Here is a 16,685-nt window from a genome sequence, read left to right on the forward strand (position 1 = left end):
ATTCAGAGAGGCAGAGTGCACAAGCACTCCCACCGTGCTTTGATTTCTGCTGCCTTACGCCTCGTACAGCTTCACAGAGTGCTTTCCTGTGTGCTTTGCAACACACAGGGGCTTACGCGGAAGGTTTGAGACCCAAAAGAAAACCCGTGGGGACCATGCCTCAGAGGCAGAGGTCCTGGGGTCCCCGTGGCCCCAGGGTGCTCTGGTTGGAGCCCAAGCCATCGATGTGGTAGGAACTGGGTGCTGCATGGGGGGAACCGCTGCTGCCTTTGAAGCACCGTGTCTCTGGCAGTCCCCTGCCAGTGAGTAGCCCATGGCAGCACTTGCTGAGCAGCAGCAGCTCTCTGGAGTTTGACCTTCACTTCAGAAGAAGTTTTCCTGTTGAAAGTCTGTTCCTTTTAGCACTGGGATTTCTTCTTTTCCCATTTTTTTTCCTTTAAGTTGTCCTCTTTTTGCTGGGTCTTTTGGTTCTCATTAGAAACTCTGCTTCTCCAGGAACATGGAGTCTTAAAAACCCAACAGGCTTCAACTAAGCTGGGCTGAAGGCAGTGTGGGAGGTGTGCAGGCTCCTGCACAGGCAGCACAGCGGGATGCTCATTGCTGAGGCTCACATCTCAACCTCTGCCAAAGCCTTCCAGAGCTTTCCAGTATCTTGCTGTTAGCAAATTTACTGTTGCTATCGCAGAGAGGGATAGTCCCATCATTCCTTGTGTAGGAGGCAACCTCCCAAAATGACAACTCCTTTTAAAGTGTTTTAGTCCAAATGGTGATGAAAAAGGTGTGAAGGAGTTCTGAGCCATACCAAATCCTTTGGGTTTTTTTTTCCTTTCTTTTGGAGAGCAGAGGAGCGCATGTGTGTCTCTGAAGCAAACCAATCCTTATTTCTAATAACTCCTTCCCCTCCCTTCATGGCCACCTCTTGACTCACCCCAACCTCAGCACTTTCTTGGCTCACTGAGTATTTCCCCTGCCAACATTTTGGAGGCAGTCACAAGCTCCCAGTTAAAAAGGTGAAATACTTTTCCTTCCATTGCTGGGAGTTGGTTGCCTTCCCCAGTATACCCAATATCCCCCTGGCACTGCCTGCCTGCTGGGCCCCACTACACCCCAGGTGTAGCATCTCCAAGTAGCACTTTGTTCTTAGATACATTATATCACAGGGGGAAATGGCCAGCCTCTTCTCAGTGTCTGTGGGGACAGGACAAGGGGCATGGCCTCAAGTTGGAGCACAGGGAGTTCCCCACCAATCTGGGGAAGAACTTCTTCCCAGGGAGGGTGAGGGAGCCCTTGGACAGGCTGCCCAGGGGGTGTGGAGTCTCCTTCTCTGGAGATATTCCAGCCCCGTCTGGTTGCTGACCTGTGCGACCTGTCTTAAGGAGCTGCTTTGTCAGGGGTTGGACCCAATGATCTCTGGAGGCCCCTTCCAAACCCCACGATTCTGGGACTCTGGGATTCTGTGATTTTCCATTGCAAATGGGGGACAGCAGCAGAAGATAAGGTATGATGAATGCCTATGATATAAAAGGGGGGGAAGATCCCCACCTGGTAAAACATGAAGCTGAATCCTGATGACATCAGTAAAAGCTTTGCCATGCTCTTCGGTGAAGCCTGGGGTTTGACTTCAGTGTGCATCTGCCCATTAGGGTTTGAGCTGTCAGCAGAAGCAGGGCTGAGCATACCTTCTCCGGTACTTCCAGCTCAACCTGCATCATCGTTTAAGATTGAATCTTGTGGGATTTCTAGCATGAGTTTTAGAGCAGAAAGTTTGTAATGGGCTCAAAGGTTAGCTCTGGAGAGCGGTGTGTTTGGTTTAGGTTAGCTTGAGACTTGTGGTGGAGGTGGTTGGGAAGGGAATGTTTTTACCAGAAAACCACTTTCTGATGGCTTATAACTGTGGAGAGGCTGAAGACTCTTGGTGTGTACAGCCTGGAGAAGAGGAGGCTGAGGGGAGACCTCATCGCTGTCTGTGACTTCCTGACAAGGGCGAGTGAAGGAGCAGGGGGGTCGGGCACTGGCACAGGCTCCCCAGGGAAAGGCTCACAGCACTGAGCTTGGCTGAGTTCAAGAAGCATCTGGACAATGCACTGTCCCATGCTATGACTTGGCTGGCCCTGTGTGAAGCCAGGACTTGGACTTGATGTTCCTTATGGGTCTCTTCTATTCTATTCTAAATGCCAACTATTCGGTGGTTGAGCAGTACCTGTGTAATATAGCGAACGCTCTGTGATAGGCTCTTTAGAAGAAAGATAAGCCCAAAATGAATGTATGTAGGGAGTTATTATCATCAATAAGGGGTGTAACTGAAGTCTGCCTCACAAGGAATGTTTCTGCATAAGAACCTGTCTTTGTGACTTGTCAGGGAAAAGGCCGAGGTCTGTAGTGGGAGTGAAGCAGGTACTTGGTGATCTCATTGCCCCTTTCCTTTCCCCTTTCAGTGCATTCGTGGAAGAAAAGCAACTCTGGAAGAGCTGCAGACAGTGCACTCGGAAGCCCACACGCTGCTCTACGGCACAAACCCTCTCAACAGACAGAAACTGGACAGCAAGAAACTTCTAGGTATTGTTTCCTGGGGTGGGGAGCGGGGGGTCCCCTTCCTGCCCTTGGCCCCGACTAGCAGTCCCTTAGCTGCAGCAGCGTGAAAGGTGGGGTGTGGAGCTCAGCACTCCCTCCAGCCTCAGCCCTAGGCAGTCCCCAGGCAGATTCTGATTCTTCCCGCCTCTATTCAGGCTCTGTTTGGGAGCAGCACAAGACAATCAGTGGGCAGAGGGCTGGAGCCCCTCTGCTCTGGAGCCAGGCTGGGAGAGCTGCTGTTTCTGGGGAGAGAGAGCTCCGAGCCCCTTCCAGTCTCTCCAGGGGCTCCAGGAGAGCTGGAGAGGGGCTGGTGCTGAGGATAGGGAGAGCCAGGCCCAGGAGAATGGCCTTCAGCTGCAGGAGGGCAGCTGGAGAGGGGCTGGGAGGCAGAAATCCTTCCCAGGGAGGGGGGAGGCCCTGCCACAGGGTGCCCAGAGAAGCTGGGGCTGCCCCTGGATCCCTGGCAGGGTTCAAGGCCAGGTTGGATGGGGGCTTGGGGCACCCTGGGTTGGTGGGGGTGTCCCTGCCCATAGCAGGGAGTAGGAACTGGTCTCTTAAGATCCCTTCCCACCCAAACCAATCTGTGATTCTATCTATTAGGTAGGTCCCTAAATACTAGATAGCTGAAACGTCCTTTATTGGATGCCTTCAAAACATAAAAGGAGGTTTTCCTGAGGAGAAAAGGTAATTCAGAAGTTTTATTTGATGCTTAGATGATCTGCATGTTAGAAAGTTATCCATGGCTAGGTACTAGAAAACCCTACTAAGGACCTGGACTTGCAGCACCACCCAGCTGCACAGATATCAACACATAGCTGTCAGGTTTGTATGGATAATCTGAGAGGGAGATTCAGGGGCCCTTTAGTGTTGCATTTGTTTAATGTGTAGTAAGATTGTTTATCCCTGTAACTGGAGACTGAATCTTCCTGAAATAGGGCTGCATCTGACTTAAAATACAGACATTTTCCCTGAAAAAAAATCCAAAGGGTGGTGGTTCTGATAACCAGCCCTCCCCCAGAAACCAAACCAAATGAAAATTAGCACCTTACCTCTGCAGAGACATCGGGTTCTTCCTTTACTTTGTGCCTAGCAGCAGGAGAGGACCAGCTTGGGAAGTTCTCACAAGGGGATCAGCAAAAAGACAGTTCTGGAACCTAGAAGCTGAGAAAGTTTATTTTGGGATTAGCCTGCCTTTGGATGATATAAAAAGAGGATTAACTTGATGGCCTGCATGATGTAGTAGTCACCATAAAAGAGCTGGGAAGGTTTTGCAAGGTATTCCATGTGTACATTAGATCCCCAAAGAGGAAAGCTATTAGCCAGTTGTTTAAACATGCAATTCACACTGTAGTTATAGCTAACTTTACTGGCTCTTTAAAGGTCAGAGAAACAAGTAGACACCTCTGGCTGAATGACAGAGCAATTAGTGTGTAAAGTTTAAAGAATGTGCCATGTCATACCCCTGGTAGTGTAAAACTTGCCTTGTGAGAGGCATATCCACCAGTCCAGTGTGTGAATCTTCCCTGGGAGGTCTGAGAAGACTCCTCGTCACACCTCCTTCACTCCAACTGGTTTCTCTGCAAACCCTTGGACCCTAGCTCTGAAGGTGTGTGAGGGTGGGGTGTCATGTGAGAGTGGGGTATCGTGTAAGGATGGGGTGTGATGTGAGGATAGGTGTCCTCAGCATCTGCTGCAGTGGGATCCACAAAGCCCTCCAGCACCTGACCTGTGGGCTTCACAAGTGTAGAGCAGGCAGGGTTAGCACCCTGTCTCTGGCAGTGTTTATCACCTGCATGGTGGGGCTTAGTGGGTGGTGAGTCACCCCAAGCCCTTTCCTTTAGAAGATGCTCCCTGCAAGATACATTTTTAGGGTGGACTCCGATAATACTGAGTGTTTCCTGCTTGTTCTAGTGTCAGATCCTCTTGAGATACTTCTCCTCTCCCTCTTTGGCTCGTGGCACAATCTGTATGGGTAGTTTGCAGACACTGTTAAGAGCTACACACGGTTCCTTTGGTTAGCGTTGGATCTGGGGATGCCCACGTTTTGCTGAACCATTCCTGATGGTTTGTTTAGAGAGCCTGAGGGATTGGAAACTCTTGCCCTGTCTGTGAGTGCCTCTTTAGTTTTGCTTTGTCCCACCCATGTCTCCTCTGTAGAGACAAAGTTTATTATTCCTCTAGTGAAGAGAAATTCTAAAATCTGAGGGTGCTGCAGTACAAACCTGTTACCAGTGGGTATAATTTGTAGAGTCAACCAGGTTACCATGGAGCAATGTTCATGACCAATCGGTTCTAAGACTGAGTGGTCTGTGGATGCCAGACTTGAACATGGCTGGGGCTGTACTTGGCACTATAGCCAGCCCCCAAAACTTTTAATTTACACCTCGTTTCCTAAACCCACTGGGCAACGTTTTTAGCCTTGAGCTGCTAGCATAGCTTCCAGTCATCACACCAGGCAGCAGAGAATAAAGTGACAGCTTGACAGGGCTCCAGAGGGACAGTGCGGCAAGCCAGAATGACAAGAGCCTGGCTGGGATGTCTGCAGAGTGCCCATGGAGAAGTGGTCCTCTGGGAGCAGGGCAGGAAGGGGCCGTGTTGGCCCTGAAACCAGTTTCTTAATTTGATGGGTTCCACAGCATTGGGCCTGAGCAAGGGGTGACAGCCACTGCTGTGCTGGGGGGAACCACTCAGACTGTCGCAGTTGCTTACTCACTCCCCCCTGCCATGGGAAAAAAGGGGGGGGAATAAGGAAAGAAAGGGAAACCTAGCAGGGTGTGATAATACACTTTACTGGTACAGCACAGAGAGGGAGTAATAACAACTGAATTTTACAGCAAAGCACACGGACCCAGTGATGCGCGATGCAGTGTCTCACTGAACCACGTCACTCAGCCTGTACAGCTCAGAGCCATCCTGAAGCCAGACTGTCCCCATACTGAGTGTCCTGGAGCCGTGCGCTCCTTCCCCCCTTTATGCTGAGCATGACATCATGGTATGGAATGTCACTTTGGCCAGTTCAGGTCACCTGTCCTGGCTGTGTGTCCCCTAGCTTCCTGGGTGCCCCCCCCGCCTTCTCCTTAGCAGGGAAATATGAACACCTGAAAAGTCCCTGCCTGCTTGGCAACAACTAAACCATCCCTGTGTTATCAACACTGCTCCCATCCCAGCTCCCAAATGCGGCTTTTAAATTTACAAAACAGCTTCAGTTGGGGTTCTTAGAGATACCTTGGAGGGTAAATGTGTGGCAGGTTTGAAGTCTGAGACCAAAGCTTTGTACAAGGCTCACATATGCAAATGTAAATTTGTAAATTTGTTAGATTTGAGTGTCTTGACCTGTGTAGGACTGGTGGCTGCCTGGTGGCTGCCTCCCCATGGCAGAAGCTCTTTGCCTTTGATATGTCAATGAGGAAGAAAAAGCATGAGAAACCTCAGCCTAAAAGGTAGAGCTTGTAACACTAGGGGGATGAAACTCCTTTCTCAGTGAGCTGAAGTGATTTTCACCCAAGGACCCTGAGCATCTTGAAGGTTTGCTTTGCTGTGGGGTTTGAAAGTGGTGGCCTTCCAGGCAGATTGCACAGCTCTATCCTTGGAAAAAGCCCATGGAAATCTGAGGATGAGGAATATGAGTCCATCTCTGGTTTGATGGTGTAAAGCTTTGGATCCTGTTCCACGGGTTTAAATGTAGGCAAATAAGGCTGCTTTTAATTAGTGGGGAGTGATCCTAAATTGTTGTCAAGAAGATAAATATCGAACTAGTGGATGGATTAGCAGCTCAACATGTGACGGGAGGTCCAAGGCAGGCTGATCTGAGACCTTTCATGTGGCTCTAATCAAAGAGTGAATTTTGCTGTGCGCTCAGATTAATAATGCAGACACATTAACTCCACTTCCAGTCTCAGGCGTAGCGGATGTGCCTGCGATCCCTTTGACACCAGCATGGTCCTCAGGAACGCCTGGCAGCCGTCAGGGTTAATTCACGCTCTACAGAGTCGGTAGTTAGCGTTCAAGGGAATTTATTCTTCCAGCATAGGCATGACTAGAACAAAAACCTGGTCTAACAGAGAGAAAATACCCCCAAGTCACCCTCAACCCCATTTACTTCACCGTTAGATTTCATTAACTTTAAATAGGTCTTGAGCAGATAAATCTCCAGATCTTTTACAGTGTCTGTGTGTCCTTCTTCCTCTTTGCCTGCAGCGCACAGACACACATACAAGTCCTGCATGTAGGGTGGTGATGGGTATGAGACGGCGTGTTCTTGTTTCAATGTACAGCTTCAAAAACCCGCAGAATTCTGAATGAAGGATAATTTGCTCATATGCAAGCCTAGAAAGGGATGCTGCAGTGTTTACAGATGCAAAATTACCCCTACAGATGGTTTTCTCCATTTTTTTGCCTCAAATTCTTAATATTGGCTTTGCTCTTTCAGTCAAAACACGTTCTGTTTCCTCATCTTCCTCCTTTATGAAGCTCATGCCCTCCAAAGTCTTCTAGTAACTGTGCATATGACTGATAATTAGAATGTTTTTATGGTTTCCTCTCCTCCTTCAGTTGAAAGGGATTAAAATCTTCATCTGAGGAGACATGCCAAGCAGTTGCTGCTAGTGTCTGAGTTGTTTATAGTCAGCATGACTGCTTGAGATGTAGGACAGTGCACAGCCCTTGCATAAAAAACAGTGACTTATAGAAGGGTTTTATACTGGAAAGGCTTTTGAACAAGCCCAAGCATGGGTACTGTGTATACACTCGTTGCAGTGTAACGGTGTTGGCTGTCTGTTTTCTGAAAATGGCAAGAAACCCCCAGCCTGTTGCTGTGTTCACAAAGATTACAGCGTTGCTGTCAAATTGGACCAAAGCCTGGCGAGCTTCGCTGGTTTGACTTACAGGGTATGATGCTGTGTTGTGTTTTGTTTTTCCCTCCAGGTTCTCTAACGTCGATGTTCGTCAGGCTTCCTTGCGGCGGTGTCGGGGTGAGTGCTCCTTTTAATGTGTAAATAATGTCCTGTTTGTTCGCCCGGCTCCCATCGGTAAGGAAAAAAACCTCAGTGCTTTGCATTCCATTGAGTGGGTAATTGGGACCAGATGTTACCCATGAACAGGGTCTGCTGGGGTGCAGGGTCACGGCGACAGCCTCACGTGCCTTTCTTCAAAAGCAGCGTGAAGATCTTTAAACTTACTTAGGAAAGCCCAAGTGTGCGTGACATTCATCGGCGTGTTCCGTGTCTGGCTTTTAGGAGGAGAAACCTCATTTCCCAGGCAAGGATGTTTAATGGCTTAGAGGTTACTGCGTTTGAAAGCCACCCCCGAATTGAAAAAAGCTTTCTACGTAGAAAGCAAAATGTGCTTCTCATGGTGCTAATGCCGCGTAGGTGTTTCATCTTCAGTCTTTGGACTTCAGAGCTGCCTGCCTCCTGGTGCAGGTGGAAAACAGATTAATAACATAGCAGTGGAGGAGGACAGTATCTGGGAGGTTCCCCCAAATAGTGAGCGGGTATGTTTGTGTCTGGGCTTGAATGAGATGTCTTGCAGGCGATGGAGCTCAAGGGAATTGTCTTTGGGATTTGGCATCTTTTATTTCTTGAGCTCCAGGACAGTCACACGTGAAGTTGTGCCAGGGGAGGTTGAGATTGGGTATTTGGAAAAATTTCTTCACTGAAAAAGCAGCAAAGCGTTGGAACGGGCTCCCCAGGTGTGGGGTGGAGTCACTGTACCTGGGGGTGTTCAAAAAATGGGTAGACATGGGGCTTTGGGAGATGGATTCATGATTATGGTGGTGTAGGGCTGACAGTTGGACTTGATGATCTTGAAGGTCCAACCTTGGTGATTTTGTGAATTCTGGAGAAGGTAACTAAAATACCCCTCCGTCCCTCATGGAAAAGCTGACCATCAATTTTCATCTGTCAAGATTCACTATACCAAAACGGTGTCATCTTTGTCGTTTTCTGCCTCCCATAAGGCTGAAAGGACTCCCAAATACCATTTGAATACCTCGTGTTGAAGGTTTGCGGTGTTGTTCTCCTTTGAAGCCTGAAAACTTGAAAGTTTTCCTTTCAAGTCAGGCTTTCTGCTCTAAAGTTTCTGTGGAGGGTGACAGTACAGAAAATCTCGAAGACCGGGAAGGGAATAGAAAGAGGAGAAACAATAAAAGGCATTGTGTTTGAAAATTCACAGTGGTAGTTCTTGTGCATAATTGTAGCTCGTGAGGTTGAATTTAGAGGTCTGGATTCTGTTATGGAAATGAAACAAAATTGTTTTCTTCCTGAGCCTTTGCAAAATCGCTGCTTTGAAAATTATCCCATCAAAAAAAAAAAAAGAATGGGGTGGGGGGGAGAAAGGCAGAATAAAAAAAAAAAAAAAAGGCAGAATAATCGCCGTTTATTCATACCGCCACCGCTGAGCGCTCGTCGAGATGCTTTATTTTGTATTGTAAATATGCCGCAGTCTCCTAATTCGTGGCAAATTTTTGGCTCGAGTTGAAAAGGGTTTGGGTTTACTCTGCCCTGCAGTCAGGCATGCCATTCAAAGCACACACACACACAGAATTATCATTTGCAAATGAAGACTGAATGGTAACAAGCAGAGACAGCGCCAGAGCCTTGCGTGGTCCCAGAAGTCTTGCATTAAGTCCTTAAATCGCGGCAGGAAACGCCGCAGCGCCGGTATTCCCGATAACGCTCGCGCTACAGATAGCGCTTGCCGTTGACTTGCCGCTGGGTCGTCCCTGCAAACAAGCCTTAAAGACTCAATAAAGCATTTGCTGGCTTCTGTATGGTGTTGTAGAGATCCCAACAACCGAGTCTCATGGCTTCTAGGAAGAGCTTTTCAAACCCAGTAATTCACTCGTCATCGGCTGTACGTGGTGGACAGGGGGGGTTGTAAAAATGGATTTCTGTTGGCTGTGCTCACTTTTCCTTCCCCGGCTCTCTCAGGGCCAGTGCTATCTCCTCACGTACTTGTGCTGCTTTCATGGCCGCCGCAGGAAAACAAGGCTCTCCCCTCCTCATAGGATGCAGTTCTCATGAGTACATACGTCCCAGCCATATATATTCTGTAGGGAGAACAGGGCCGTGGTGCAGAGTGATTTGCTGAAGCGTATTAATCACTCTGCAGGCACTCTGGATGGGTTTAAGAGTATCTCCTTTGGGGTGGGATCTCACGAGGTACCCTTTGACCCCATTTTCAACTGAGACCCATCAAGAATGCTGGCTTAGAAGCGTGGTGTGTTTACTGAAGGAACATTGAGAAAACTGGAGTCTTTGTTAGCACGCCAGTTTGTCCAGACTCATTGCTCTTGATTGCATTTGCAATGGGAAGCTGCTGGAAGGAGCCGTATGGTGGGATCCTGGCTGGGGCCATGGAGCACGCCCTTCGGTAGCAGATGAAAACCAAATTGTTTTCTGCACTGAAGAGGAGGAGAACACATTTTTGAGATGCATGTAATTTTTTATTATTCTTTATTATTCCAGTTTTTCTTTTGGTTTCAAGGAAATGGAGGTAAGACACCCATTAAGAACTATCCTAGGGCAAGAGGAGGTGTAAGGTCAATCTGAGGAGATTTTGCATGATGCTGGAAGATAATTATAACAATTCTTTCAAATCCATCTAGCAGGAGAGCTTAAGGGATGCTTTTCTGCTGTTTTCAGGCTGTGGGGTGGCCATGTAGCTGTTCTTTCTTCTTTTTTGGGGTGATGCAGTTTTATTTAAACTCTTTTGTTTGAGATTGCCAGGTTGGCAGAACATTACTTTTCGCCAAGCAGCAGTCGGTCCCTGTTCAGTGCCTTTTGTCCTGACAAGTTGGGAAGGTTGTGGAGAGGCAGCCCTGATGCTCTAAGAACTTTGTGTGGGCTCCAGTCACTTCCTACTGGGGAAGGAATGTCAGGTGTAGGTGGTGATCAGAGCACTGGTAGGACATCGTCTTGATTACCAATGGTTTGTAGCCCAGGTTTGAAGAAGAAAGGATTTATTTCAGCAGAAATATTTTTTTTTGTTTCATTTTCTCTGGCTTTGTCACTTAAACATTAAGCAGAGTCTAGGGGATGCTTTATGGGTCTTTGAGTTCAGCTTACCACGATGCTCGACAGCTGTCCAGCTGGCTGACTGCTTCGGAAGGAGGAGTTTCCTTGGAGAACTTGATACCAGTCTGCCAAATGCTTTCCAGGGGTAAAACATGATGCTGTAAAGAAAAAAGGAAAGAGAGGGGGGGGAAAAAGTAGTCTTCAAAAATTAGTAGAATAAGGTGGGACCTGTCCTCTTTTGGATTTATTACTGGTCAGAAGGTAGGACATAGTGGTCAGAATTAGGGTCCGCAAGAAATCCATGCATTCACTGAATCTTTACACTGCAGGGGATGTCTCATAAGCAACTGTCATATGCTGCTGGTATTAAATTTATTTGGGGTCATCAAAAGGAAAGCTGCTTGCAGAGAAACACAGATGGTGTCAGGATCACGAGGATCTAAACACCAACGTCACAGTAATGTAGCACGTTACATGGCTGTGGGTTGGAGGGGGCCTGGCCTGGAGCAGGGAAAAGTGAGTGATTGCTGTTCCTTGTAATCCAGGGGCCAAGGGTGTCAGGTGAAATTACGGGCTGGAAAGCTTGAAACCAAGTCCTCCTCCTGCAAACAATTAAACGAGGCAATTATCTTCCATGAGGGATGTTACTTATCTTAAAAGACTATAGGGGTCAGAAAGGTGGGGAAGGGGAGTTTGTGGGGGAGAAGCCTGTGAAGAGCTGCTAAGCGCCAGGATGAGGGATGGAGCTACCACAAGTTGATCCTACCAGTACGGTGAAGAAAGATAAAGAGAGTGAAGGAGCAGGAAAAAGTTGAGAGGAGCTAGTTTCATCACATAACATATTCCAACTTCTCTCTTTAAAAACCAAGCTGCAGTGTCTAGAAATCAATAAGGAAAAGGGTAATTTTCTTACTGGGTGCTTGGAAATTATTGCTTTATTTTCTCCCCTTGTTGGTTTGATTCCTGTGAGGAAGCCTTCACATCGCCATGGCTGATGCTGACAAACCTCCTCCCATCTGCAGGCCTCTGATGGTAGAGGGAAAGGAAAGCACAGAAGCACTCCTCTCAGCAGATGGGAGCTCTGATTGGAAACGCCGGTAACTTTAACTGCTTGAATCAGTACAGGCTGGGCTGACCTGCTCTAGAGGAGCTCTGCGGAGAAGGACCTGGGGGTCCTGGTAGATGACAGGGTGGCCATGAGCCAGCAGTGTGACCTGGGGGCCAAGAGAGCCAATGGGATCCTGGGAGGCATCAAGAAGAGTGTGGCCAGCAGGTCGAAGGAGGTGATCCTCCCCCTCTACTCTGCCCTGGTGTATTGTGTCCAGTTCTGGGCTGCCTGGTATAAAAAAGACAGGGATGTCCTGGAGAGAGTCTAGAGGAGGCTACAGAGATGGTTAAAGGCCTGGAGCATCTCCCCTGTGAGGAAAGGCTGAGTGATCTGGGGCTGTTCAGCCTGGAGAAAAGAAGACTAAGGGGGCACCTTATTAATGTTTATCAATATCTTAAGTATGGGATGCAGGGGGAAATGGCCAGCCCCTCTTCAGTGCTCTGTGGAGACAGGACAAGGGGCAATGGCTGCAAGTTAGAGCATAGGAAGTTCCACACCAACATGTGGAAGAACTTTTACCCAGTGAGGGTGAGGGAGCCCTGGGACAGGCTGCCCAGTGGGGGTGTGGAGTCTCTTTCTCTGGAGATACTCAAGACCCATCTGTACGCCGACCTGTGCAATATGAGCTAGGGATAGGGGTGCTTTGATAGGGGTGTTGGACCCGATGATCTCTCGAGGTCCCTTCCAACACTTGTGATTCTTGATTATCCCTGCTGATCTTTAGCAGCATCTGCAAGTACAGTATGCAGTGGTTTCACCTAGGATTTTACCTTCACGGCTTCAGCACATGTCTTTTCTCAATGTATGACCTACATCCGCCAGAGCGTCACATATTCAGGGATAATTAAAAGAAGATTTTTGGAGAAACAAGTCTGAGCTCTGCAAATCTGCAAAACAGCTCCAGCAAACCTACATCCCAGTTTTCCAAAGCACTCAAAGACTTGGTCTTGCCATAGCTAATAACATTCTTTGCTTTCTTGGGTAGGTATTTTCTTTTTCTGTGCACATTCTAAAAATATCAGAAAATCTAGGGCTTTAGAAAGTGTTCTTAATGCTTTTGATCTCTTCCAGAATAGGCTAGTCTATTTTTGGGTGTATGGTCTTGATTAGAGGCTACGAAAATCTTTACCTGTGCAAGCAAAAGTATTGTACCGCAGAGCAGAGGCAGCGAGAAGGACTTCTGTGGAATGTGAATGGGAAGAGGCCACTTAACAGGTCTCAGAAGACCCAAATGTGAGCATGGTTGTTTAATCAGTGCTTCAGAGCACTAGGAGATATAGCTGGGTGAAGACAGCTCGCCAGCAGCATGGCCAGTGTGTGATGATGAGTGGTGATGAAGGAGGAGCATAACTCCTTCGCTCATCTTTGCTGAGCTGCTGTGCAACTTGTCTCTGTCTGTCCCTGTGCCTAATTTCATATCTGCATGGCTCTCCAGCCACAGATAAGATCAGGATCTTGAAACGTTTTTGTAAGACCCTCCTTGTTTCATTTTTAAATAGCTGTAGGTTAGTATGCAGTGTACTGTGCATGGGAGCAGGGGCCCCGTCACATGTATTAATAAAGACTTCTCAGCTCATATGGAAGGAAAAAACTTTGAGGTTTCACCCTGGAACATGCTAGACATGACTCTTAGAGAAGACACCCTGCGTCAAGCTGTTGGCCCTTTGTCTTCTGCGTTCCTTCATCACTTTCTGATACTGGTACATGTCGTGAAGGTTATACACCCGCAGCAGGTCCCTCTCCTGCCTCTGAAGGAGCTCACCTGGAAAAAGTGGCAGCTCCTTCATTGGAGTGAGCAAGGCATTAATACTACTCTCAAAAAGAGAAGTGTGCTGACCAGGACAACCGCTCCTCACCCAACAGTGGCAGATATGGAAGACTCAGTATCCCTGATGCAGTTGTATTCTCCAGCTCAGTAGGAAGAAAGAAATACACACTGCTGGATAACACACGGCAAGAAATATGCTTCCTCTCTCCGTAAAGTCCTTCCAGATGGTAAGGCTTGACGCGATGTCCCAGCAACGACTCCTGCGATGGCAGCTACATCAAAGAGCTCCCAGGCCAGGAAAGCCAAATAGCGTCTCCCCTGTAATGAACTTCAGAATTCAGGAATGATGGAGGGGTCAGCAGCAGCCCGTGCACCGAATGGCAGCAGCTTTGGAACCAGAGAGCAGTCCAGCTCAGGGACACATTAATAACATTTTTCCCCTATGGCAGAGCCTGCGCCCTTGCTGCAGAGCACCGATGGCTTCAGCAGGGCTGTTCAAACACTTGCAGTTACGTAGCTGATGAAGTGCTGTCTTGGAGAAGGGCCCGGTGGTCTCCAGACATCTGTTCCAGGGAAGGTAGCTGGGGGTTAAATCCTTATCTTGGAGACTGTTTGCATGCAGGATGGGGCAGTGGAAAGCTTTTGGGGGGCAGTGGACATCTCTGGATCCTGCTGAGTAGCTGAGTGTGAGGGCATGGAGGAGTCACTGGAACTGGCTTCTGGATCCCAGGTGGAATGCTTCTTTCCAAGTACTTCATTTATTTCTGCAGAAGTAAAAACTCTTTAAAACCACTCTGTCTTGCCCTCCTCATTCTTCTTGACAAGCTGCCAACACAAGCCTGGTTTCTGCAAGGACTGAACATGGTGGGGCTCGTTTCTGGCATGAACAGACCTCTGACAGTCTGCTGGTCCCATGAGAGCATGCACATTTGGGGCTTTTGGATTTCTGTTCCTCGGGTGCCTCATTGTGAATGAGGATGGTCCTCTGCAGTTCTGCATCCGTGGATGGAGCCTGGTACTTTGGTGTGGCAGGGCAGAGAGGGAAGCTCTTTGCCTCTGGTGTCTTCCAGCAGTTTCTGTCAAGACCAAGAAAGACAGGTCAGGCGCTCTCAGAGGTGGGTCAGGCGTGTTCAGAGATGGGTCAAGCATGCTCAGCCCAGCCTGCACAGTGCCACTATATCTCACTTGAGCTGTGGGACTGAGGGAACTGAGGTGGTCAGCTCTTAGCAAAGGGCAAGTAAATGTTCGCTGTTGTTTAAACCATGAGTGTGGCCCACTCACGGATAGTGGGAGGAGAGGATCTGAGGATGAAGACTGCTGGATCCCCCAAGGGAAGGTAGCAGTGTTATCCTGATTGCAAAGCAGGTTGACCATCCCATAACGTTTTTTTCAGGACAGCTGATGAGGAGCCCTAAGACGGACCCTCACAGAACACTAATGCCCTCCTCAGGTGTGGGGAGAAGCAGCTTGGTCTTCTTCCCACCTTGCCAAGCACCTTTGGAGGAACATGCTCAGATCAGTCCCGTCTCTTGCACAGTGCTGATCCAGGTCTCCTGGAGGTGTCGTCTGTAACTGAGACCCTTTCGTACTTCTGTTCCCATGTTACTGCCCAAATTTACAGTAGTCCAGGGGAGCTCTCATACCACACATAGTCACTGTAGGGCTTTCCCATCAACATGGTGCCCTTCCCCGCAGCCTGAGGCAGTGCATGTATTGACAGAGTTGGCTTTTTGGTATTCTCCAAATGCTTTCTTCATTTATTGTGGCTTGAAAGCATCCTGCCAGAAGCCATCCCTGATAGCAGCCCTGGGACAATCCCCACTGGCCTTAACACAGCCACGAGGAAGGTGGTGGATCAGTCTCAACGTGGGGTGACTTGCATCTCCCCACAGCTCAGTGAGCAGACTGGATGCCAGCCAAAACAAAGAAGTCTCTTTGCTTCTCCTTTGCCATTGTTTCCATAAATGTGCTCAACACAGAGTAAAGCAAGAAAAATAGCTGGCAGTCCTTCATGTGGAGAGATGTCACATTTCTGCCACGGATGTTCCTGGGCAGCCAAGCTTTCCTGACATGGGGCGGTCCCAGCAGTCTGGCTTTCACAAAGGCTGTGACTGGCAAAAAGCAAACACGCTTTGCTTTCATCACTACGTACAAGACGGATGGGGGTGCAGCAGAGGAGATCCAGAGCTTCAGGCTGGAAACAGCCCCCTGGGAGCCGTTCTTCCTCCTCTGCTCTCTGCAAAGCCACTGGCTGAAACCAAAAAGCAGGCGTTTCCTCACATGTCCGCACACTAATCTTGCCTTTGGATGTTTTTTGGGATGAATGTGGTAAAAGCCAACCCTTCTTGGGTTTTGCTTAAATTAGGCCATGATCTCGTATAATAACAACGGGGGGAGGGAGGGGGTGTCTGCTGAATGCCTCACCTTGCTTTCGGCCTGTTTGCACATTTTTCAGGGGGAAAAACCTAGAGAATGGTGGTCCTGTCAAATGTTGGGCATTGTAGTCAGCAGCTAGATGTTGAAGGCCTGTCATTAGCTTTGATGAGATGAGGCTGTGCTTACAGTTCCCCAGGGAAGCTGCTGTCGGTGTAACCTTACTCTGACAGTCGTCTTTTCAACGTCCATTATTCAACATCCTTTGTTACTGTAGGGAGTTTTTTTAAATTATTTTTTAATGGAATCATACCAAATGATTTCCTAAACCTTTTTATTTCATCCGGGATCAGTTTCCATGAGCAATTAAAGAGAAATGCTGGAACTGTGGTGCTGGTAGGAGATATTGCTAGAAGGCACCTGCATGTTTACTGAGCTTGAGATGCTGAATTTACTTCTGTCCCATTAGCATCGCAGAGCCATTGCAAGTGACCGTCTCTTCACAGTCATTTGGTAGGGTGGACGCTTGGTCATGGTGATGTTATAGTTGTCAGTGGGGTCCCAGCCCTGATACCGCAAATATCGTGCTTAACGTGAGTGCATTGACATTTAAAGCATGTGCAGTCAATGCATGTATAACTTCTGTGTGGAATGTGGGGGTGGTTTCTGCCTGGCCTCGTTGCTCCTAAACGTGGTTCCCGTGTATCTCCGTTAGGTTGACAGTGACACCATTTGGAATGAAGTTCACTCCTCCGGTGCTGCTCGCCTGGCTGTGGGCTGTGTCATCGAGCTCGTCTTCAAAGTAGCCACAGGAGAACTGAAGGTTGGTATGAAAACAACACTTGGGTTT

The 16,685-nt window shown here is 48.3% G+C and overlaps 1 protein-coding gene across 1 annotated transcript in view; it reads left to right on the plus strand.

Moving 5' to 3' along the window:
* The window catches only part of HDAC4 (histone deacetylase 4), a gene marked incomplete at its 5' end in the record, with an annotated part of 200,178 nt that overhangs the window by 157,807 nt on the left and 25,686 nt on the right, over positions 1-16,685 (plus strand). The window contains 3 exons of the mRNA XM_084265228.1: positions 2,436-2,556; positions 7,495-7,541; positions 16,551-16,658. Coding sequence (XP_084121354.1) covers positions 2,436-2,556; positions 7,495-7,541; positions 16,551-16,658 — 276 coding nt within the window. The remainder of the gene's footprint in view (positions 1-2,435; positions 2,557-7,494; positions 7,542-16,550; positions 16,659-16,685) is intronic.

The sequence above is a fragment of the Gallinula chloropus genome (assembly GCF_964237585.1).
Source record: "Gallinula chloropus genome assembly, chromosome: 5".
Classification (NCBI taxonomy): domain Eukaryota; kingdom Metazoa; phylum Chordata; class Aves; order Gruiformes; family Rallidae; genus Gallinula; species Gallinula chloropus.